Below are 24820 nucleotides of genomic sequence, written 5' to 3' on the forward strand. Positions count from 1 at the left end.
AGCTAGGGTGTGAGAAGAGGTGTGCTTAGTGAGTGAAGCTGTAGTTTCTCAAACAACATGGGCATTTTCTGACCTAGAGAACCCTCTGAGGCCACCTTAGTGATGTATCCTGGGTATTCATGGGCTGTGATTTGATCATCATCCAAGACCTGCTTTTCATTTTGGCCTCTTGGTTGTAGGCCATCACCACAGAGGGCAAGTACTGGAAAAGCCGCATTGAGATTGTGATTCGAGAGTACCACAAGTGGAGAACCTACTTCAAGAAAAGGGTAGATACTGGCCAGGGCTCCCAAAAGAGCATGTTCTGGAAGCTCTGGACTGGGGGTGGGGGTTGAGGAGATGGAAGATGGGAGGATATTCAGGATGTGGCCTGAGACTCCACAGCTGCCCCGTCAGTCATGGAACATGGAGCAATATTCAACATTTTAAGCACCAAGTAGTGGCTGTGGTTTCCTCAGTCATAAAAAGAGCTGTTTCCTTCTTTGTGCCCACATCCATGGGATGGCAGCCAGCAGGATCCCATTCCCCAGCTCACTTCCCAGAGAATTCACTCACATATAGGGAGATGAAGTCTGGCATCTCGGAGCTCTTAGTGGCTGCCTCATCTTGCTCCCTTTGCCCACAGCTGCAGCAGCACAAGGATGAGGACCTTTCTAGCCTGGCCCAGGTAAGCGAGCTCGAGATGCGGCTCTGTCTGTCCGTGTCTGAGTGAGTCCTGGAGTGGGAGGCCAGACACAGGACCAGCTCCTCACATGGAGGTCCTGCAAGTGCCCACGAAAGCCGGCACGCTCTGGTGGGTGGGTTAAGGGAACAGCTCTCAACGCCTCTACCCTCTTGCTTTTTTCAAGAAGCAGCCTTTAATGCACGCCAGGACTGAGAAGATAATTCAACTGCCCTTTGATTCTTCTTCTCCTCTGTTGGTGCTAGGACGATGACATGCTGTATTGGCATAAACATGGGGATGGCTGGAAAACCCCAGTCCCCATGGAGGAGGACTCACTGCTGGACACAGACATGCTCATGTCAGAATTCAGCGACACTCTCTTCTCCACACTCTCTTCACACCAACCCGTGGCCTGGCCCAACCCACGAGAAATAGGTAAGTGTAGTCTCTGTCCTTGGACAGCTGGCTTCTTTCTCAGTGAGGATTCCTCTGGGCCAGGCTTTGCTTCAGGGCACCTCTAAGCTGCTGTGTGGCACTTAGTTAGGCTAGGCAAGAAAAGAAAAAGATTGTTCAAGCTCTTTATCTTAGGGTCCTGTGCAGTTGCATAAGAGGAGCCTGGGACTGAAGCCTTACAGAGGTGGTCATTGTTCCTTTAGTCCCACTGTGAGAAAGGAGCAGGCTCTGATCCCAACCCATTTTATATTTATGTTACTGCCTAAGTGTGGGATATGTCAGTACCAAAGCCTAGGCTGTAGGGTGGGCACTACTGCACATGGCATTCCCCACCCGAGGCCTTCAGTCTTGAGTCCTCAGGGAAGAGCTGCAAGTGAAAGTGAGAACAAGGATGGGGCTGTGTGGTGTAGAGCAGGGTGGAAGGTTAGGCTACTCATAGCTCATGGTGATCCCAGCACTGTCTGTCTTTTCTGCCTTCCGAGGGTAGAGAGAACATATCTAAGAATAGCCACAAACCCCTGAGGATGTAGACATCCCAGCCAGCTTCCTACCGTTTTTAGGAGGACCAGGAGGATCTGTTCAGAACTAAAAGTATATTTTCCTTTGACCTTATTTGAGGTAAAAGTGTCCCCCTCTCTCACTTGGAATTATTGCAGCACATCTGGGAAACGCAGACATGATCCAGCCAGGCCTGATCCCTTTGCAACCCAACCTGGACTTCATGGACACCTTTGAGCCTTTCCAGGGTGAGGGCAGAGGGTAGTATCATGCAAGGATCTCCCTTGCTCGTCCCATATCAGACTTGTGCCTTTGTTAGAGAGAGAACAGTTGGAAATTGGTGTAAAAGTGGGGTGGGGCTTATAAGTTTTTAAGACTGAAAATGATGTTGGTAGTAACTGCAAAGCCTGGGAAAGTTTCCTGGGACATTGGAAGGAAGTTGGCATCTCAGTGAGTGCTTTCTTCCTTGATTGTCAGCAGTTCCTCCACTAGACAGCAGAGGGCACTGTGACACAGCCACCACCCAGCAATGTTTCTGTATTTAGGTCAGACTCCCAGAGCTCTGCCTGGAAGCACTTGGTGTTTCAAGTGGTCCAATCAGAGCCCTCTTTCTACAAAACAAGTTATCTGGGGAGGCGGGGTTTGGGTCCAGACCCCCGTTTGTGTGTCATAATTCCAGAAAATGCTAAGTTCATGGAGTTCAGAAGACTCCCGTGTTCTTTTCCAGATCTCTTCTCCTCCAGCCGATCCATTTTTGGCTCCATGTTGCCTCCTCCTTCATCATTACCTGCCGCAGATCCTAGCAGCCCACCTTCTCAGGTAGAGAAAGCTGGGGAGCAGGCATGGCAGGTGCAGGGCTAGCATCAGACTTTACACCCAGAGCTAGTCTAATGCTGTAACCATGAGTTAGCCAGATGCTGGGGCCACTGCTCCATCCAGTGCTGGATATACACGCCTGTGCAGAGAAGTTAGAGAACCCTCTGGGGAAGCATCCTTAACTCCCCACAAGGCGGAAGACTAAGCCAACAGTTGTTTTCCTCCGTAAGGTCCATGTGAGCTTTGTTCACCAGCTCTTTCCTAAGACACGTTTAGTTGCAGAAGAAAATTATGGATCACTAATAAAAATATGTCGTATATTTTTTTCACTTTTTCCCTAGCAATTACTAAAAGGTACTTGCAGGTGTTGTGCTGAGAGCTGAGTGGGGCATAATTCTCTGCCCTGGGGAGCTCTCAGGTTCGTGCTGTATTCAGTTAGTCACCCAGGAACCTGGCACCTCGCCCACCTAGTGCAGATAATCATTTCTTCTCTAGAGACTGAGATCTGTACAGGTGATTCCTCATAGCTTTTCCACTCAGGAAGAGCTGGTCTGACTGGAAGTCGATACTTGATGCTGTCCTGGGGGAACCCTGAGCAGCTGTGGCCTAGGCCGCTTCTGCTCTGTAACAGAAGATACCAGGGTCTGTAGGTAGACCTCAACTAGACTCTAGAAACCAGATATCCCGAGGGTGCTACCCAGCTTTGTCTGAGCTCTGTGTTCTCATTAGTTCCTAATGGAAACAAGAGCCCTGCTGGCACTGGGGACTCAGGTCTATTCCCCCTACCTAGCAGTTTGGCCCGGGAGATAGCACTTCTGTCCCTTGGTCCCTCATTGCCCATGTCCACAGTTAAGCTTTGTACTATGTAGGGCTAAACAGTTAAAGATAATTATTAAGTTGTAGCTTTGTTTCTTCATGTCTCTTCCTTCCTTAGGGGAACATCTTGCCAAATACAGCTCTCCCTCCTGCGAGCCTGCCCAATAGCCTCATTACATCTTCTGCAGCCCCCTCCCTGGATCCCACAGAGGGCCAGGGTTGTGAACGCACATCCCAAACGGTGGACCCGTTTATTCAGCCTGCAGACTTTGGTCCCTCTGAGCCACCACTGAGTGTCCCACAGCCCTTCCTCCCTGTCTTTACGATGACCTTACTTTCCCCTGGCCCCGCCCCAGCACCTGTTCCAACTGCATTGCCCTTAGTTCCTTCGCCTGCCCCTACTCTAAACCCCCCAACTCCACCAGCTTTCCTGCAGCCACAGAAGTTTGCTGGAGTCAGCAAATCCACCCCTGTTATTACCCACACAGCCTCTGCAACCCTTACCCATGATGCTTCTGCCACCACCTTCAGCCAGAACCAGGGCCTTGTTATCACAGCACACCATCCAACCCCCTCCTCATCCCCCTGTGCTTTGGCACTGTCACCCGTACCCCAGCCACCAGCCGTGGGACCTCCCCAACCTCATTTAACTTTTATACACCCCAAACCTGTGTCCTTGACTGGAGTGAGACACAAGCAGCCCCCCAAAATAGTGCCTGCTCCTAAACCTGAGCCTGTCTCCTTGGTGTTGAAGAATGCCTGCATTGCTCCAGGTGAGTTGGTTGGGGGTGTGGTCAGCCAGAATTGCCTAGGGAGCAATGTTTCCCTTTCTCTAAGGCTTTACATTGGGAAGAACTCCCTTCCCACTTAAATACAACAAAGCAATATGGATAATTCAGATGTGCAGTTTATCTTTCTATTCTGTATGTTTCAAAAAGTAGTATGGTCAGGCTGCAGAGATGGCTCAGCAGCTAAGAGCACTGGCTGCTCTCCAGAGGTCCTGAGTTCAGTTCCTAGCAACCACATGGTGGCTCACAACCATCTGTAATGGAATCTGATGCCCTCTTCTGGTGTGTCTGAAGTCAGCTACAGTGTGCTCACATGTATTAAATAAATAAATAATTCTTTTTTTTTTAAAAAAAAAAAAAAAGGTCTTGATCTGGGTGTGGTGACCCGTATCTGTAAACACAATGCTTGAAAGGTTGCAGCAGGAAGAATTTGAACTTGAGGACAGTCTGAGTTACAGAGTAAGTCCCAGGCCGGCCAAGGTTATATAAGGTGACCCCAGTTAAAGAAACAGTTAAAATTGCGTGGGTGAGATGGCTCAATAAGTGAAGGCACTTACTGCTAAGTCTAACAACCAGAGTTTGATCCTCGGGATCCACGTGGTGGGAGGTGAGAATCAGTTTCTACAAGCTGTCCTCTGACGTGTGCACAATGGCACGTACATACCTACACACATGGGCATGCATGCACACACACATACCGCACATATACACCACACACACGCTACATAGAATAAATAAAATATAATTTAGAAGCTAAAATAAATAAAAATAAGAGTCTTGAAAACATGATTTGAGAACACTTGGTCATGAGTGTCTCTTTCTAGGGGTTATAGTATCAGTCTTTCAAGTAAAAAGTACAAAAATCTTCCAGTTGCCCTGGGGCTTGGTCTCCCCGCCCTGTTGGTGAGGAACCACATGCTTCACCAGCAGGGTGTGTGATGTCCTGTTTTCCTGGCTGGCTGCAGCTTATGAGTTTTGTTAGTAACAGCCAGGCCTCTACAGGGTCAGGCCCTTACCTTCACATCTCTTCATCCCTACAGCTGCCTTCTCAGGCCAACCGCAGAAGGTGATCATGACATCAGCTCCTCTGAAGAGAGAAGGGATTCTAGCATCTACTGTGTCCCCATCCAATGTGGTCATTGCTTCTGCTGCCATCACCAGGGTAAGAGAGCTGGCCTAGGCAGTCCTCTAGTGTCTTCTCATCTCCCTACAGTGGCCAATGTAGCTGTTCTGCTCTGCTCTACATCAGTGGTACAAGATCTCTCTGCTGTGTCTCCACAGGCTTCTGGAGTCACGGAGTTCCTCAGCCACAGCACGAGCAGCCAGCCTAGCCCCGTCTCTCGACTCTTTTCTCCAAGTACAGTGCAAGACTCCCTGGTGAAGGGCGAGCAGGTCTCACTGCATGGGGGTAGTCCCCAGGTCCCTGCCACGGGCTCTAGTGAGTATTCACCCAAGTGGGGCAGTCAGGGCCTCGTGGGAAATAAGCAGATTGTTCTGGGTTGAGGAGGCCATTCCCAGGCTCCCATAAGCAAGCCTGAGCCTACAGAACCTACCATCTGCTCATAGCACAGTCTGGGGAAATGCTTACTGGGAAGCCGGATAGTGGTAGCCACACCAGCAGAAAGGGAAAAGAAGGTGGCAGGCATGTCACAGCATGGGTAGCTAGGACGCTCAAGACACCACACTCAGAAGACCAGGCTTGGGCTGGAGAGATGGCTCAGCAGTTAAGAGAGCCAACTGCTCTTCTGAAGGTTGTGAGTTCAAATCCCAGTAACCACATGATGGCTCACAACTATCCATGATGAGATCTGATGCCCTCTTCTGGGATGTCTGAAGAGAGCTACAGTGTACTTATATATAATAAATAAATAAATCTTAAAAAAAAAAAAAGACCAGGCTTGCAGCGGCTTACCATAAAAAAAAAAAAAAAAATGGACTGAAGAGTTCTTGTCCACAGTCTGGAAAACTTGAGCCTGGGATTGCTGTAGCCATGAAGCCAGCAGTAGGCTCCTAGTTACAGCATCCTCCCTCCTGGTTTCTAAACTACTGCAAGTCTGTGGCTATTTTCATGTCTTACAACTGAGAACAGTCAGGACAATACTGGTTTTACCTGTTGACTTGTGGAGTCAAAGGTCAGGGCTAGGAGTCCTGTGACATCAGTATTGGGCTACAAGTAGAACTTGGGTTCCTTCTAGTGCCATACTGGGAAGACAGCTGGAGACATGCACATATCAGCACAGTCTGTCCCTGGGCTGCACCTTAACCCCATCTCTTCTTAGCTAAGACCAGGCTGCGCCTGATGGTCTTACTGGGAAGATAGGATAAGAAAGGGTTTCCAGCTGACAGGGCTTGGTGCACTTGTCCAGCAGAAGGTTTTGAAGAATGGGACAGACTCAAGACATATGTCAGTTTTAAAGTTATCCAGGGAAAGGAAGCTGCCCTTGCCTGTGGGACTGCAGAGCGAGCCCAGCATACAGAGATGTGCACTGGAGCCTGATTATCCAGGAGAAAATTTAGTAACTGGAAGCATTTGGTAGAATAAAGTGAAACGCACTAGGGACATTCTAAGAGGACCTTGGAAATTACTCCTAAGAGACAGCAGTGAATGGGACAGAAGCCTGTGTGATTTGTAATACTCTAGTTTATTCTGTGTGGGTCAAAAGGTAGTAGTACTTTTTATTTAACATTTTCAGAGTGAGTGAGAAAAAGTAAATATGTAGATTTTAAGGAACAAAATTAGAGCAGATACCAATGTGCTAAGCACGGGAACTAGGAGCTGTTGCTTTAAAAGCCTCTAATGGCCCTGGCTGCCTTGAGGTGGCAATTTAGGGCCTGGGTTGGCAGTTCAGCCTTTCCTCTGAGTAGTTTGATATCTGGGATGGGGCAGAATCCAGCCATATTCGACGTCTAACTTCCTGTCTCAGGTGTTGCCTTGGAAACAGCAACTCCCTTTGGGATGTGGGCAAGGGTTTCTCAAATATTTCCTCTGGAGTAGTTACAGAAGGTTTTTAATGGACTTCCAAGCCTGAGAACTTGCTGGGAGGCCCTCTGGCTGGTGAGGACAGCTGTGGGGCCAGGACAGGGCAAGCTCACTTCTTATTTTTCCAGTCCCCTTCTCAAGCGCTTGCATGCTAAGAGCATTTTCTTCTCAGGTCGTGACTGCCCTAACTCAGGCCAAGCCTCTCCATGCCCATCAGAACAAAGTCCCAGTCCTCAGTCTCCCCAGAACAACTGCTCAGGGAAATCTACAGACCCCAAAAATGTGGCTGCATTAAAGGTATGGCTTATTTCTCTTGGATCTTGATTCTGTTGGAGAAGGAAGAAAACATCAGGAAAGGAGAGGCACAGACCCAGCTTATATTACAACCCCAGAAATACTAAGATTAAATTGACTCCAACCATTTCCCATCCCACCAACAAGCCCATGAAGGTTAAGGCCTGTTCAGAGCTCTGGGTGGGCCTCCTAGGGTCTCATGCCATAACAGGGCTGCAAGCTCTGGACTGTAGAGAAGTGGCGAGTGTGGCAGGCAGGGGACAGAGCACATAGTGCTCCCTGGCCCATGAGTCCTGCCTGCTCCTTGCTGCGCCTCCTCTTAGAGCTCTTTAGCCATTTGCCTGTCCTGCATTTTTCTGGCCCTGGCTTGCTTGTCATGTGCCCCAAGGCTCCAGTCTTTCTTGAGCTCCTTTAGGCTAAAGAAGAGCAAGCTGATTGTGTAAAGCCTGGCCTGTGACTCAGTGACAATTGATTTCCCCAATAGAACCGGCAGAAGCACATCTCAGCTGAACAGAAAAGGCGTTTCAATATCAGGATGGGCTTTAACACCCTGAATAGCTTGATCTCCAATAATTCCAAGCAGGTAAGTTCTCTGAGAGTGTCAAGACATAGTGATAGTGCACTGTTCCCATGTGTCATTGGCCAGCTAAGGACTGCCACCCCTCAGCCACCTGTTCTCCACAGACCAGCCACGCTATCACACTGCAGAAGACCATGGAGTACATCACCAAACTGCAGCAGGAGCGGATGCAGATGCAAGAGGAGGCCCGGAGGCTGCGGGAGGAGATCGAGGAGCTTAACACCACCATCATGTGAGGTTCCATTTGAGTCCTCCACCCACACACTTCTGTGTGTGCCCCAGAAACACAGGGGACCCTTGGTGGCCTTTGCTGCCTGTATTACAGCAGTTTGGTCTCTTGTCTTCCTCCCATTGCTCTCTGACTGTGTCCTTCCTGTGTGGTCCCCAGTGCCCCTCTACCACCACCTACCCCATAGAATCCCCTGTTGTTTTCAGCTCCTGCCAACAGCTGCTACCTGCCACAGGAGTCCCAGTCAACTGCCGCCAGCTTGACCACATGAGAGACATGTTTGATGAATATGTGAAAAGCAGGACCCTGCAGAATTGGAAATTCTGGATTGTATCTTTGGGTTTTCCTTGCTCTTGTCTTCCTCAGGCAACACACTAAAATAGTAGACAGTGCTCTCGGGTATCCCTCAGGGTTGGCAATGCTATTTTCTGTCTCAGAGAAGAGAAGGCTCTGGGCTGGCCCTAGGGGCTGGGGAGACCACATCCAAGAACTCTGCAGGAAGGGGTAGGGAGGCAGATGACTTGCTCTTCTCTCCAGGTCTTGGGCAAAGGCAGCTAGATAACTGCAGAGGCAGCAAGGTGAGAAGCAGGGACCCTAACAGCCTGGCAGCCATCTCAGTCCGCTCACTGACAGAGGGAGAGCCCTAGATGGAAACCAGGGCTTAGCGAATTTCTGAGTAGCCAAACACCAGGTGATGGTGATAGGTCTCTTCCTCTTCTTCCTTCTCCTCTTCTTCAATTCTGATTCTTCTTTTTCCTCCTCTTCTCCCTCCTCCTCTTTTTCCTATTCTTCCTCATCTTCTTCCTCTTCCTCCTTCTTCTTCCTCTTTCTCCTCTTCTTCCTCCTCCTTCACTTTCATCATAATTTGTGGGCTTTTTAATTATGTATAAATGTGTGAATTAAATGTAAGTGCCTGAAGAGTCTGAAGAGGGCATTGGATCCTTGGAGCTGGAGTCAGGCTGTTGTGAGCTTCTTGACACAAGCACTAGGAACTGACTTGCATCCTCTTCAAGAGCAGTACATACATAACTGCCAAGCCACATAGTCCCTTGTTTTGTTTCCTGAGAGAAAGGTCTTTGTTGCCCAGGATGGTCCTGAACTCCTGAATGCAAATGATGCTTCTGCTTCAGCCTTCAGAGTAACTTAGGCAGGGGTGGAACCTGTTACCTCAGATTTTTCTCTGCCTTAGTGTCCCCTGGTCTTAAGTATCCTAATAAAGTATGTCCCCCCAGGTGCCAGGCCCTATCATCTGGCCACGGCTGCTCTGACGTCAGCCTTTGAGATGGCAGCATTCCTGTTACGGGATGACTTGTGCCTCCCTGCTCTGAGAAGATGGACAGCATAGGCCCATAGATCAGTAAGTGGAGAACGACAGACAGTTGTGTAGGAAGAGAGGAAGCGTTGGGGGCGGGGGGGGGTGTTAGTGTTCGAGTGCGCCTGTGTATGTGGTTGTATTTCAGAGACCAAGCTGGTGTAGATTTTGTTTGACTTTTGAGTCTCAATTTGTAGTGCAGGCTGGTCTGGCGCTTGTTGTAGTGCAGTGCTACATAGCCTCTTCCTAAGTGTCCGCCATTCCTGTCTGTGTATTTATATTTTATTAATAGTGAGGATGAAGCTCAAGACTTGATACTACTATCTAGGTAAGAGCTCTGTCAGTGAGCCTGTAGCCTGACTCGAGATGGCTGCTGGCACGCCTCATTCCCAGATTTGCTTTGCTCTCTTACTTTCTGCCTTCCGTGACAGAACTGCTTCAACAAAGTGACCGTTTCCTTATTACTAGGCCAGGGTGGGTACTGTAGGCATCAGAATTTAAGAGAAACACTTACATCTCCGTGGGGCCCATCCTAGATCCTTGGGGGCTCTGCAGGAAGTGGTGAGCTTGCAGGTTGTACATAACACAAAAGACTGGCTCCAACTTCAGACAGACCCTTTGCCTTGAGTGTTGTGTGCTCCCCACCCTCCTGCCAGCCCACACGTCTCCTCTCTTCCCATATAGCTGTCTCCTGTATCTGACTGACCTATGCTCTCACGTCCACCTCATTGTCCTTACCCCTGTGTGAGGCTGAAGAAACTTGTTCTTTCTGTCTTCTGTCCACTCAAAGATCATTCATAGTAAGAGCAAATAGTTTAATCTCATGGTGGGCACATCTTGCCTAGCAATAACGGATCTGTCCCTTCCTCTCTGATCAGTTTTCTGTAGGCAGTTATTCAGAAGGGAGGTCAGCAGTCAACCTGGCTTGCCTGAGCCCTCCTGTATCTGTACGCCCCTTAGCCCTCCTCCTCCGTGTTCACCTTCTCCTTAACCCACGTCCTGCAGTTCAGCATGATCATCAAGCCACTGTTTGAGTCTTTCAAGGGGATGGTATCTACCAGCAGCTTGGAGGAGTTCCACCGCACGGCGCTTTCCTGGCTGGATCAGCACTGCTCTCTTCCTGTCCTCAGGCCAAGTGAGTATGGAATACCAGCCTTTGGACTTCATGCTGGGCCTGGAGGGAGACAAGCCCCTTCCCTGGTCAGTGTTTAGGAGAGTTTAGACTCTGCTGCACAAAGCCAGGCCAGCCCTGCAAGAGGCATAAGGATAACACTGAAGGGATCCTAGAATCCAGAAAGCTTTCAGCAGACCTGCCAGCCTGATCAGAACCAACTTCCTTATTGAACATTTACCATTTGCCATACTGTCTTAGGTGAATTTAGTGTCTTGTTATTTAAGTTCTCATTTAGTTCTACATCTACAACCATGTATAAATGTTATAAAAATTCAGTATTAGCCAGGCATGGTGGCACATGCCTTTAATCCCAGCACTTGGGAGGCAGAGGCAGGTGGATTTCTGAGTTCGAGGCTAGCCTGGTCTACAGAGTGAGTTCCAGGACAGCCAGGGCTACACAGAAAAACTCTGTCTAGAAAAACCAAAAAAAAAGAAGTTCAGTATTACAGCAGGTGCAACACTCTTGCAGCAGGACTAGCCTAGAGTTGTTGGGTTTCTTGCAGTTCCTGCCAGGATTTGCATAGGCAGGGTGTGAGATTGGCTCCCAAAATAAGGCTCCTGTTACTCTTCCCTGCCATTGAACTCTGGCCGTCATCCTTGGTGCTTGGGAATTACTGCCTAGGGTTGCATGTATTGAATCTGCATCCTGTCATTCTGACCACGGCCTTCTGTCTCTGTCTCACAGTGGTACTGAGTACCCTCCGTCAGCTGAGTACCACCACCTCCATCCTGACGGATCCATCCCAGCTGCCCGAGCAAGCATCAGAGGCTGTTACCAGGATGGGCAAGAGATCGGGGGAGTCCTAAGCTTAATTGGCATGTGACTGCATGAGATGCCTGGAGATCCCCCTCGTACCCTTCCTGACACACCGCCTCAGGGCTGCCCTGGACTCCAGTGGCCCATTGCACCTGTCAGGGTGCTGTGCTCAGGTCTGAAGCAGGTTTGAGGCCTGCCAACAGCAGTATCCCATCTTGGGAACCTTTGCTGTGACCTCCTACTCCGTGACCTCAGTCATCAGTCTCCCCCGCATTTGGGGTGACCCAGACAAAGGGAAATATCGGCTGCTCCTGTCCTGTCCGCCTGGAGTTGTATTGGGGTCCAGGGCCAGCAAGTGAAAAACAAGGAGACAACCTGTGCCTGCAGGTGGGATCATACAGGTCCTTTAGAATTCCATTCTTGAGACTTCAAGACTTGGCCCCTGTCACATCCTTATCTGCTTGTGCTCCTCTGGCAACCCCTGCACACTTTTTGGCCTCTGTCGCAACAGTGAAGTCTCTCCATTTCTTGTGACTCCATCAGCACCTAATCCTCTGGGTTACTGTTCCAACCTCTGCAGAAAGGAATGTACTGCCTCCCTTGTGTATTCTATTGAAGGGGAAATCTCCACAAACCCCTGAGATCACATGGAAAATAATGGGCGTGGAGGCCAACTGGACAGGATTAAGAAGGCACCAGCCATGCAAACTGCTGTGTGGCTTAGAAACTCCCCAGGCCTTGTCTTGTCTATGTCTTAGTCCTATCTGCATTGCAGTCGCCATGCCATTTCAACATGGCCAGGGCTTCGGCCCAGAGCCTCTAAGGCCTCAAAGCTGGGGCCCTTCTGTGCCTGTTCTCTACCCAGTTCGACTCTGCAATTGTGGGAGAGGCAGATACACTCCTGGGATGGTGTCCCCCTTGGTTTTAGCATTCAAAGGTCACACTCCATGATGCTGCTGTCATCCAGGTCTTTTATCTGAAGTTTACCTGGGGCTCCAAACCAGGACAGTTCTCAGACCAAAGATGTCATCATACTAAAGTCTGTCTCATCATGAATAAGGAGGAAGAAACGAAATGCTGTCAGGCAAGATGTCAAGGAGTCAGCCCATGACGCTGCCACCAGGCTAGCTGGTAAAGTGCTGTGCTCAGATTTGAACCAGTGGAGTTTGGAGGGCGGCACGCGCCTGAAGGTTCAAGTGTCCCAATGTGTTACAGATGGTAGAGACATGGAAAGGCTAGGGGAAGGGGGGAACCTGACCCTCATCCTTCTCTTTGCTGCCTCTGAGATGCTGCAGGTGGTGAGGTGTTCTCTGCAGCACTCAGGGAGCCCGGTAAAGGGTACCTCCCGGAAGAATGTGGTTTTTTTTTATCCTGCTGTGACACCTAGAGCAGGCAGCAGGCTTTTTCTCCTGACCCTGCCTCACCGTGCTGCCTGTCCTGAGAAGACCACATGAAAGAGGGGAGCCCAGGATGTCCCCTGAATTTCTGATCCATTTGGAAGTTCCTGCTGATGCCTAAGCCTGCCCTGGACTAGGCAGTTGGAGGACAAAAAAAGGGTAGGGGCTGCTGGCCTTGTCAGCGGTTCTGCTGGGACCCTCTAACCGGTTGCTCACTCCTTGTCTAATTTCTGTCCTGTATGGGAATAGTATGGTGGCCCTCCCTCAGCTTTCCCCCAAAACGTGTTTACAGGTTGAGGGAAGAACACAAGGCATGTAGGCTGGGCCTTGGCACTCCCACCAGCACCCCTCCTTTTCCCAAGGACAAGGTGAAATTGTTCTTCAGAAGGTGAAGGCCACTGTGGTAAGAAGGAAAAAAATGAAACCGCTGCTGTGAGAGGGTCGTGAAGCCCAGCCCTTCCTCCACTCACACCACACGCCACAGGCCACAGGCCACAACATGGCTGTGCAGGACTTTGGCTCTCTCTCCCCTTATAGGGGAGTAACCCTGTTTTTACAACTCTCCGGGGTATAAGATTTGGCCTTTTGCTTTTCTGGCCTACCTCTCCTTTTTGCTGAGTTAATTTCATCCTGTTTTCTCAGATGTTTAAGGCTGTTGTTAGTTTGTGTGAAACTGGGGCTAGGGAGGGGGGCGGTGGGGGGAGAGAGAGAGAGAGAGAGAATGTGTTTGTGTGTGTGTGTGTGTGTGTGTGTGTGTGTGTGTGTGTGTGCTGGCAGGCTCTTTCAGGTGCATGTCTGTTTTGGTTTTGAGAGTGTCCCCATTTCCTTTCTCTTGGTGCTCACCTTTGCCATGGCTGCGAGGCCACAGTGCTTTGAAATCTCCTCTAGGAATGATCTATCTACCTTGGAGATTTTCTTGTTTTGAAATCTTGCCTGATGAATCTGCCCAATCAGAGGGCCCTGACCTTGACTTCTGTCCTGGATACCAAGGTCACATTAGGAATAGCCAAGGCTGCTCTACTTGGGGTCTCCAATGGGCGCTGACCACACTGTTTGACTGGGGTTTGTTTACAGTTATTTTCATCCCCATTCCTGTCCCCACTCACACAGAAGAAACTTCAAAATGGTGGCACTGTGGAGAATATGAATATCGGCCAAAATGGAGAAACCACAAAGCTACCTGGGAAATCTCTGCAAGTGTTTCTGTGAAATCTGAATAAGCCATCAGTGCGTGTTCTGCCCGTTCTTTCACTATGAGTGGGCACTGCAGAGGCAGGGTAGCTCTGGCTAAAGTGCTATGCGCTTTTAACGGAAGGCTATGCACCAGCTGTCAGAAGAGGAGGCTGGGAGTGCTCCAGTGGTTTACACAGCACAGGGGAAGCGCGGCAGCTTCGGGACTTGATGTTGACACACTGGCTCTTGTAGAAGAGGCTGGAAGTGGTCAGCCAGCATGGATTCTCATGTGGCCCAGTCATGAACCCTGGATCTTGTCTGTGTGCTGTCACCTGTGCCCCCTCCCCCAGACATACATAGAGATCTGTCCTCTAGGGTTCTATGCCCTAGGAATGATGTCCACTTAGATTCTTAGGGGACATGGTACCCATTTTCTGGTAGAGTTCAGTGGCAGGTGGCACCAGGCCTGCCAGTGGCCAGCAGCCTCTCTTGGGTGTGTTGGATACTGTGGCTGCTGGATCGCCTGGCCTCAGGGTCAGCTGCTTTCACTTGCTAGCTCTTGTCTTCCTTCCACAATGTCAGGAATCTCTGTCTGTTCATCCTACCCTGGCTCCTCAAGGGTCTCTGTCTCACTAGGGCCTCCTGAGAGAAACTGGGTGTGTGTGCGCCTCTCTCTCTTTGCTTTCCTGGGAGATAGACATGTCTTCTTTTTAGATAAACAGATACAGGGCATGGTGGAAGTCCACCATTGTGTGGAAGTTGGTTTTTTCAGTGTCACCTTGTGGTCTTGTTGGCAAGGTATGTGGACACAGGAACTGTCCCCTAGAATGCCTGTGTTTCAGAGAAGTTCAACTTTGGGCTTCAGAGGACCCGTTCTGGGTCTGTGCAAGTGTAAGAGGAAAGTGGCAGTTACATTGCTGTGGAAGAGTATGAAGGCACAGGGCTTGTGGGAAATATGTCCCACACACCTCGGCCAGGATCTACTCAGCAGATTTTGTGATCTTAAGGAAGCTGGTGGGAAAAGCCTTAGGAAACAGCTCCCACCCCTTGTCGCTTCAAATGTGGGCAAGAGCAGGTCAAGCTACCACCTCTTTCTGAGGAATGGGCCTCTGCTCACTAGATAGGACAGTCTGCTTGTCAGAGCTTGCAAGACTCAACCTTCTGGAAGGAAAAGGGAACTTTCCACAGTGAATGTTAACGTGTGTGTGCATGCGCACTTGCTCAAGCCTGTGTGTGTGCATGCGTGTGTTTACTTGGTGGAATTTTATTTTTGTAAAATTCCTTTCCAGTTATTTAGTAGAATTCACCTACATCTCACTGTCAAACTTTGGTTCCACCATTATAACCCTAGGCATAGTGAAATTGGAACTCCTTTGAGATTCCCGAACAGGATCTGGCATTCTCTTGAAAGCTGAGATTGTGTAAGGGCAGGCAGGAGACACTGACTATATAACTATTTCCTAGTTTACATCCTGCAGGTTAAAAGGACTCATGGCCTCGGCTAGGCTATGTCCCTCTTGGGGGGAGTCCAGTACCCCTCCTCTAGGCACCTTGTCACCTGAATCTTCACCCCATGAAGGGAAAGCAGGCTTCTTGGCTTGCTCTGTAGCACCCCAGCATGTTCTCCTTCAAGTTCTTCAAGTTTCAGCTTCTGTGCACAGGCTAAGTGTATGTTGTGTGCTTTGGTGATGGTCTGGGGCTCCTTTGAGGAGGCAGCTATACCTGGGGTAGGGTGGCTTTCATTTATACCAGAGATCCCTGAGGCTGCTCGCCTGAGCCTGGTCCTCTTGAAGCCTGCTGTCGACAAGCACGTTTTCCACCAGCTGTACCCAACACTACAATGCATTTTTAAAACTATATTTGCATCTAAGACAATAAAATCTTATTTTTTTTTGGAAAGGTTGTTCTGTGTGACCTTCAATGCTGACCATTGAGTAGTGGGAGGGGTGAAGTAATGAGATCAGAACCAGGTGATGTCCTGGCTGGCTGGTTCCGCACAGCCTTTGGAGATAAAGGCTCAGCCAGGAATGTAGGTATATGGAGTGGGTGAACAGGAGGATTCTGGAGGTGTGTCCAAAAAGATGACGGTCCTAGAAGGATGAATGTAGAGGGAACTGATGACAAATACTGGACATGGTGAGTAGAGCTCTTATACCCAATGGCCTGGTAACTCGTGGAACTCTGTGCCCATAAGGCACATTGACAGAGCATGGCCTACCCTGGCCCAACAGCTTTAAAAGTGTTCCAAACCATGGTGGTAACAAGCAAGGGCACGGTGGGCTCCCTTGCTAACTGTTGATCTGGTACCCTGAAATCTTGGCCAGTAAAGGTGTCCCTTTGTTAAGTGCTGAGTCTGTTCCCATCACCTCTGTTTAATCAGAAAATTACCTTTCTTCCACACCATCTTCCATGTTGTTCTCACCCTGACAGAGTGGCCAATGAGAGCCTGCCCTCTGGGGATCTGCTGGCTTTTTTCGTGAGGTAACAGTTTAGATATAAATCTTTTTACCTGAAACTCTTGTGAGCTAATGTACAGACTCTTATCTTGTCAAAACACCACACCTCCAAGAAAAAATTTATGACAGGAAGAAGCAAGATGCTGAGGCCTTGAGAACTGGAGTCCTTGTAGGAAGACTGGTGGGCGGTTCACAGACTCATTTGAGCTAGTGGACCTTGCTGTCCACTGTGCTAAACAAAAGGCACCTGCTCTGCTCATTCCAAAGGAGCGAATCCATCTCTACATGTCTGTGGGATTTTAAAAGATGCTACAAGAGGCAGAATTTGGAAAAGGCTGAGTTTGGGTGGGCTGAAGAGCACTCAACAGCAGTTGAAGCACCCAGGACTGGAGCAGAGTGAGGAGTGTAGTCAGTGCCTCCGAAGAGCCCAGTTTCTAGGTGAGTGTCAAGCCCCTACTGTGGTCAGACTTTTAAGTCGTAATGGCAATGCATATACCTCTGAACAATTTAAAGTGTGCTATGCTTATTTTTGATTTACAGAAAACCAAGGCTCCATGGGTCTGAGACTAAAAGGTTATATCCCAGCTAGAACACAAAATATATACTCCACCCCAGCCCCTGTGTCTCTCCCTCACAGTGGGACTTTCAGGAACCCAAGTCTAGTCATGTCACTCCAGTGTCCAGCTTCCCAGATTACCCGAACACGCTAATGTTAGGCCCTTTCCCGTCCTGCCCATACGGCACCTGCTTGCCTCTGCAACTGCATCTTTGTTCTTTGGAGTTCCATGCTTGGTATTTTATCTTTCAAGGTTTCCCCAGGGCACGTTTTCTCTGCCTGAGGCCTTTCCCCATTTTAACTCCCTTTTCCAGCTGCTTCCATTGTACCCCATCCAGGTCTTTGAAAGTAGTTTGATCAGGAGACCAGTCCTAGTTTTCCCTCCAATTTAGTTGGCTTCCAAATGTCCCTTGTTCCTCAGAATCCTGTTATGTCTATGATCATTCAGTTTTTCTTCCCCATGAGGTTCACAGCCCATTACAGCAGAGATTCACTGCCTCTTGTTCACTGATACCCAGCCCAACTAGCAACTAGCATATAGCAGGGACCAAGGTAGACTGTGGATGGACTCTAGCCCTAGGCTTATTCGCTGTCCACCCCACCTGCCATTCCCAGAAATGGTGAAAGGAGAAAGAGTTCTGAGTTAGAATCCTAGAAGGGAGGTCAGCAGTTAGCAAGGATATGTGCCAGGCTACAGAGGATATCAACTATTCTTACATAGGGAATTTTAAAACGCTTTATAAAAATAGATTATTTGGGCTAGAGAGTTGGCTCAATGGTTAAGAACACTTGATACCCAGCAGCCACATGAAAAGCTCATGACCTCTGAGGGCACCAGGCATGCGTATGGTACACATGTATGTAGAAAAAATACCCATACACACAAAATAATAAATGTTTAAAAATGTTTTTATTTTATGTGTATAGGTGTTTGTGTATGCACGACATGCATGCCTGGTTCCCAAGGAGGCAAGAAGAGAGCATCAGTTCCCCTGGAACTTGACTTACAGATGGTTGTAATTACATGTAGCTGCCGGGAGTCAGAGCAGCTCCTCCTGAAGTGCAGCCAGCGCTCTCTCTTCACCTAAGAGCCTTCAACCCCAGGAGTTTTAAGACCTCAAGTAACTGAGGTTAGAGGTTATAGTGAACTCTTTTTTTGTTTGTTTGTTTGTTTGTTTGTTTTGGTTTTTCAAACAGGGTTTCTCTGTATAGCCCTGGCTGTCCTGGAACTTACTTTGTAGACCAGGCTGGCCTCGAACTCAGAAATCCACCTGCCTCTGCTATAGTGAACTCTCAATGGCATCACAAGCATCATTTTGATAGGAGCTCTTCCTCCATGGTTCTGGTGATCCAAGTCAGCCTTACGCATGCTGCACAAGCACTCTACCACTGACCCATTCCTAGCCCTTCATACTTTGGGATAGGCTTTTACTATATAGCTCAGGCTGAATGTTTTTTTTGTTTTTTTGTTTTTTTAGATTTATTTATTTCATGTATGTGGCTACACTGTCATGTGTTCAGACACACCAGAAGAGGGCATCGAATCCCATTCCAGATGGCTGTGAGCCACCATGTGGTTGCTGGGAATTGAACTCAGGCCCTCTGGAAGAGCAGTCAGTTCTCTTAAAAACTGAGCCAACTCATCAGCCCAGGCTGAACTCTTAGCACATCCTCACGCCTTGGTCTTCAAAGTGCTGAGGCTAAGCCTGAAGTACCACCCTTGGTTTTGAACTTGGTTCCATAGACTGCAATTGAGCTTCTTGGGTTTTGTTAGCTTTATTTTTTATTTATTTATTTTTTTAGAATAAAATCAGAACACAGGTTTGTGAAGGGCCTAACATTTAGTGAACATGTCTTTTTATTTTTTCAAGACAGGGTCTCATTCTGGCCATTGTGGAATTCACTACGTAGTAGGCCAGGATGGTCTTAAATGTATAGGGATCCCCCACTTCTGCCTACCAAGTGCAGGGATTAAAGGTGTGCACCGCCACACCTGGCCCATGGGCACATCTTTCAGGTTAGATTTTCCGTACATACAATGGCAGATACTAACGTAGTGGACACATAATGACCACCGTCCACTCCAGTGGTCAGCTCAGGGCCAGTTTACTTTCCGTCCACCTTACCCTCGTTTCTCTCACTTTGAAATAAAGCCAGACACCATGTGGATTTTATCTGTTAATAGCAGTTTGGTTTTTGTAATTGGTGGACCATGGTTTGCCATGGGAGGCCAAGGCAAGCAAATTTCTATGAGTTCAGGCCCACCATAGTCTACATAGCAAACTTCATGCCCCCCAGGGCTACATGTAAGACCCCGTCTTAAACATGCAAAGAAACAACAGAAACTCCCTCAAATACCCACCCCCATTTCCAGAAATGAAGTAATAAGTCATTCCAAGGCTCCTGACAGGTTACAGTAGACAAAAAATGTGGAGAATGAAGCCTTATAATTAATCAGATTTCTCTTTTGCTGAATCATGAGCTAGACAACCCTTATTTAGAAAGAAGAAGAGCTTTCTAAGATAAGAGTTTACTTTCCTGCCTGAATGGGTACAGCACAGGCAAGCCACCTAATCTCTTTATCAAGTCTGATTGGGTACAGCTCCCCCGCTGGTTGGTTCCATTACAGTTGTCATGGGGGTTGGGCCTGAGCCAGCAGAGATTGGCAACCCCTCCACCCACTCAACCGACCAGCCCCCTTCCACTGCGACTAACTCCGAAGTTACCCATGCCACCTATCAATACGGGTGTGATCATCTTCCACTAGGTCATGTACAGGCCCCTCCAGCTTCTTCCCTTCCTCTGTAGCTACCCAACGTTTTCTTCCTCTCTTTCTTTCTTTCTTTCTTTCTTTCTTTCTTTCTTTCTTTCTTTCTTTCTTTCTTTCTTTCTTTCTTTCTTTCTTTCTTCCTTCCTTCCTTCCTTCCTTCCTTCCTTCCTTTCTTTCTTTCCTTTCCTTTTCTTTCTTCCTTCCTGCCTGCCTTCCTCTCTCTCTCTCTCTCTCTCTCTCTCTCTCTCTCTCTCTCTCTCTCTTTCTTCCTTTCTTTCTGGTCCCCTTTAATCAATATCTCTACACCTGAAGCCTGTATTTGAGCGGAATGTGGGGAGTTCAACAGTGACTTTACTGGAGATCAGACAAATAGACACATTGTCCAAGCGATGAGGTCAACATCTGGGGGCTCTGAAGTCCCACAGGAGCTCCAAGCACGAAAGACAAAGAATGCCCTAGTGTTAGTAGGAACATCTGGGCCAGGAGCCACCTCCTAAGCCAGGTTAGGCAGGCAGAGCAAAGATCTCACAGGCACAGCAAAGATCTACCGTGGGAAGAGTGAATTTCAAAGGAAGGAATGATTACCAAATCTTACTAACTTAACACCGTAGATTTTTCAAAAGTTTTGCCTGCCCTGGGTTTTTTTTTTTTTTTTTCTTATTTATTAATTTATTTTTCTGGGTTTTTTTCTTGTCACTCACCTGACTTGCCTTTTGAGTTTATCTTCTTTGTCACTGACTCATTCCTTTCACAAGTTTTTCTTGGCTCTCCTTCTCACCAACCTCACTGTAACTCTGTCTCCCCTGCCAAAAGTTCATCCCCAGTACACAGCTCACGGCGGGCGGGCGGGCAGGCGCCCGCTGCCATCACTTTCCTGCCTTGAGCCAGAGCTCAAGGCACCACCTTCATTCTTTCTCTACTACTCTCTGCCTCACTTTGAGTCCCTACCCCCAAATACACAGAAATCCAACCCCCTTTTCTTCATGCTGACCACCAAGAGCAGTGGGATCTTCTCCCAATCCTGCAGCTTTATACAGACGGGTGCTTTGCAGGAGGCTTGCACTAGGCTAGGGCCTGCCCAGACTTCTCAGGGCTTCCCATTGCCTTTCACATAAAACCCAAAGTCCATCCTTACAGGGAAGCCCTGGGTGGTCAGGCTCCTCCTGGCAGCCTTCAGCAAGTGACAGCAGTTCTAGGCTAAGTGTCTTCATCTAACATGGATAGTGATCACACCTGCCTCATGGATTCCCATTTTGGGTGTTTTGTTTTGTTTGACACAGGGACTCTGACTCAGTCTGACCATGAAGTCTCCAGCCTCTTGCCGTAGCCTCTCAGGTGATGGGATTATTATAGCTGTCACTGGGCCCAGCTTCGCATAGATTATTGGAAGGACTAAATATTTCAGTTTATAGCACCTATGAAGACAGCAGCTTTTTGTAATTCATCATCTCTTTCTCTATTCCTGACAAATTGTTGTTTTTGTTTTTTGTTTGCTTGTTTGGTTTGGTTTGGTTTTCGAGACAGGGTTTCTCTGTATAACCCTGGCTGTCCTGGAACTCACTCTGTAGACCAGGCTGGCCTCCAACTCAGAAATCCGCCTGCCTCTGCCTCCCGAGTGCTGGGATTAAAGGCAATGGGATTAAGGCCACCACACCCGGAAATTCCTGACAAATGATATCCCAGTCCAGAGTTCTCGGTTCCTAGTAAAGCTGTGACTAAGGCTATCCTCCTTTGACTACCTTGAGACACCTATTTATTGTTCTACATCCCCCAGAGAGGGTAGCCTTCATCTTCATTGGTCAAATCCAAAGTGTTACTCTGGTTCCGCCCAATTCTGTGGCATAGGTAAGAGTTACACCCTAACAGATTCCTATCTCTGATCCAAACAGGTCAGACGTATTAAGGTGTAGCTCTTAATCCCAGAGCTCAGAAGGTAGAGGCAGGCAGACCTCTGTGAGTTCTGGACCAGCCTGGTCTACATAGAAAGGTCCAGGCTAGACAGCTAGAGTTACATGGTGAGACCCTGTCTCAAAAAGAAGAAACAAAAAACCTCAGGAAACATCATGAGGCTTCCCTTCTGCAACCTCTGCCCTTTCCTGTACCAGCACTCACCGTTCTCCCCGCACAAAGTCTGCAGCCCTACTTTGACATTCACTGTAACACACGATCTAACACTGTCCTTGGCCTATGTGGCCCTAACCAGCCACGCATGCGCGATGATTCCCTCCCCAGTCCCATTGCTTTCATCCTCCATACACTTTCCTGGCTTAGCTCAGCCCACTTTGGCCTTTGAACCCCCACTGGCTCTCCGTTTCAGTTGCTCACACCACATGCTACCCTCTACTTGATAATGTAACCCTCAGTGCCACGTGCACATTCTTACCCTGGCCCGAGGACAAGGACCATATCTCCTTTTATCAGACCTCTGTCGTGCATTCTACACCCAGTGTACTTAGTAAGGTCATGATTTAAATCACATCTGCCACTACCTGTTAGCATAATGCAGCAGCCTGTGAAATAGGTACTATTATTACCCCACTTTAGAGATAAGGAAGTTGAGGTTTAGAGAAGGTTATGTAAAACCCAGCAGCAAATGCTGATCTGCGCTAGAGTCTTGGGTGTGTCTGACTATATGCCCCATCAGGAGCTAGTGGCAGATGCATCTTTGAGTTTGAGGACAGCCTTGGCTACACAGTGAGACTCTGTCTCAAACAATTTTTTAAAAAATTACTGAGAACTATTACAATAAAAAGAAACAAACTGCTTCTATGTGGTACAGTATGTGTAAGTGCTGGGATTACTGGTGTGCACCAGAATGCCCCATAAACAAACCCTAAACGCACAGGAAATAAATAGGCTAGAGATATGAAGTCACATACTGTAAAATTGCAGGCAGATGAGATTTCTGGGTAGCATACATATATCCAAAGAGACAGTGCACATCACCATGGGCTGGCTGAAGGGTGGACAGAAAGTTGACATTGTTTCAGAACCTGTTGGCAACAATTATTTAACTTTGTGGACATACCAATGCTACCAGATCCTGCACTTTAACATTGTTCATTTTATGTTGTATGAATTTTCCTGTTTTGTTGTGTTTTCTGTTTGGTTGGTTTTGGTTTTGGTTTTGGTTTTGGTTTTGGTTTTGGTTTTGGTTTTGGTTTTGGTTTTGGTTTTGGTTTTGGTTTTGGTTTTGGTTTTGGTTTTGGTTTTGGTTTGAGATAGGATTTCTCTGTATACCTCTGGCCATCCTGGAACTTGCTCTATAGAGCAGGCGGGCCTTGAAATCACAGATCTATTTGCCTCTGCCTCCCAAGAGCTGGAATTAAAGGTGTATGCCAGGGTATCGAACTGTGAGTTTCTTTCAATTTAAAAAAAAGTTGAAAGAAATTATCTCAGCATATAAAAAGTTAAATAGCTGGGAGGTGGTGGTGCACGCCTTTAATCCCAGCACTCGGGAGGCAGAGGCAGGCAGATTTCTGAGTTCGAGGCCAGCCTGGTGTACAGAGTGAGTTCCAGGACAGCCAGGGCTACACAGAGAAACCCTGTCTCAAAAAACCAAAAAACCAAAACAAAACAAAAACAAAAAAAAAAACAAAACATATGGAATCAGGAGACTCATGAATTTGAAGCTAGCCTGAGCTGCATTTTTACACATTGAGACCCTGTCTCAAAAACAAACAAACAAACACAGAAAGAAAGAAATGAAAAGAAAGGCATTCTGTGTTCATGGTCTAGAAGGCTTGCTCCTATTGAAACCTGGACTTCTCAAAGTGATCTATAAACTCAATGCAGTCCCCATCAAAATTTCAACTGCCTTTCTGCAGAAATAGACAAACCAGTCCTAAAATCCATGTGATAAGGCAGGGAACCCAGAATAGCCAAGACAATCTTGAAAAAAGTCAAAGCTTAAAAAATCACCATAAGCTAAATGTGATGGCTCATATGTGTTGAGGCTACTTTGTTGTTGTTGTTGTTGTTGTTGTTGTTGTTGTTCTGTTTTTTGAGACGGGGTTTCTCTGTATAGCCCTGGCTGTCCTGGAACTCACTTTGTAGACCAGGCTGGCCTCGAACTCAGAAATCTGCCTGCATCTGCCTCAAAAGTGCTGGGATTAAAGGCGTGCGCCACCATCGCCTAGCTCCTGTTGAGGCTACTTGAGACCCTGCCTCAAACAAAACCAAGAACAAGATGAAACTTGAAGAGCTGCGGGTTTATATTACTCAGTGATAGAGCTGTTGCCTAGCTTGTGCAAGGTCCCCAGTACTGGGGGTGATAGGGGGCAATAAAACAAAAACAGAAAATAAGACTTGTTGGCAGGCTATGGAGATAGCAAACTGCTAGTAATAGGCAATAGGAATGTAAAATGGTGTATTGTGGAAAGTAAGTCGTGCTTCCACGAGTAAAAGGCTGTGCAGGGTGAGGACCTGAGTTTGAGTCCCCGTATCCCAAGGAAAAAGCCAGTTGCAGGAAGAGATGGCTCAGCAGTTAAGAGCACGGACTGCTCTTCCAGAGGCCCTGGGTCCAATTCCCAGCATCTACATGCTGGCTCACAAACATCTGTAACTCCAATTCTGGCATCTGTGAACACCAGATATACAAGTGGTGCACAGATACACATGCAGGTAAAACATAGAAACCTAGAAAAGACTTTTAAAGAAAGAAAATGTTGCTTTCCAACTTGAGCTCGGTAGAATGGCTCCCGCAAAGAAGGGTGGCGAGAAGAAGAGCTGTTCTGCCATCAACGAGGTAGAGATCTGAGAATACACCATCAACATTCACATGCGCATCCATGGAGTGGGTTTCAAGAAGGATGCTCCTCAGGCACTCAAAGAAATTCAGAAGTTTGCCATGAAGGAAATGGAAACACCAGATATGGGCATTGACATCAGGCTCAATAAAGCCATCTGGGCCAAGGGAATAAGGAACGTTCCATATCTTATCTGAGTATGCTTGTCCAGAAAACGTAATGAGGAGGAGGATTCCCCAAACAAGCTCTACACACTGGTAACTTACGTGCCTGTTACTACATAATTCAAAACTCTACAGATGGTCAATGTGGATGAGAACTAACCTGCTTAATGTCAAATAAAGTTGCAGAACTGCCTT

The 24820-nt window shown here is 47.9% G+C and overlaps 1 protein-coding gene and 1 pseudogene across 3 annotated transcripts in view; both read left to right on the forward strand.

Annotated features, from left to right (window-relative positions):
* Mlxip (MLX interacting protein) overlaps positions 1-15830 on the forward strand; it is a 63412-nt gene extending 47582 nt beyond the window's left edge. Inside the window, exons 4-17 of one of the 3 annotated variants that reach the window (NM_133917.3) lie at positions 180-269; positions 626-667; positions 928-1099; positions 1774-1863; positions 2343-2434; positions 3366-4020; positions 5076-5197; positions 5317-5473; positions 7188-7312; positions 7794-7892; positions 7994-8121; positions 8325-8448; positions 10436-10565; positions 11290-15830. In NM_133917.3, the coding sequence (NP_598678.2) occupies positions 180-269; positions 626-667; positions 928-1099; positions 1774-1863; positions 2343-2434; positions 3366-4020; positions 5076-5197; positions 5317-5473; positions 7188-7312; positions 7794-7892; positions 7994-8121; positions 8325-8448; positions 10436-10565; positions 11290-11411 (2148 nt within the window). In that variant the 3' untranslated portion in view covers positions 11412-15830. The other 2 variants (XM_006530239.4, NM_177582.3) reach the window with 2 other exon arrangements.
* Positions 24381-24820, forward strand: Rpl31-ps6 (ribosomal protein L31, pseudogene 6; annotated as a pseudogene).

The sequence above is a fragment of the Mus musculus genome, chromosome 5 (assembly GCF_000001635.26).
Source record: "Mus musculus strain C57BL/6J chromosome 5, GRCm38.p6 C57BL/6J".
NCBI classification, from domain to species: domain Eukaryota; kingdom Metazoa; phylum Chordata; class Mammalia; order Rodentia; family Muridae; genus Mus; species Mus musculus.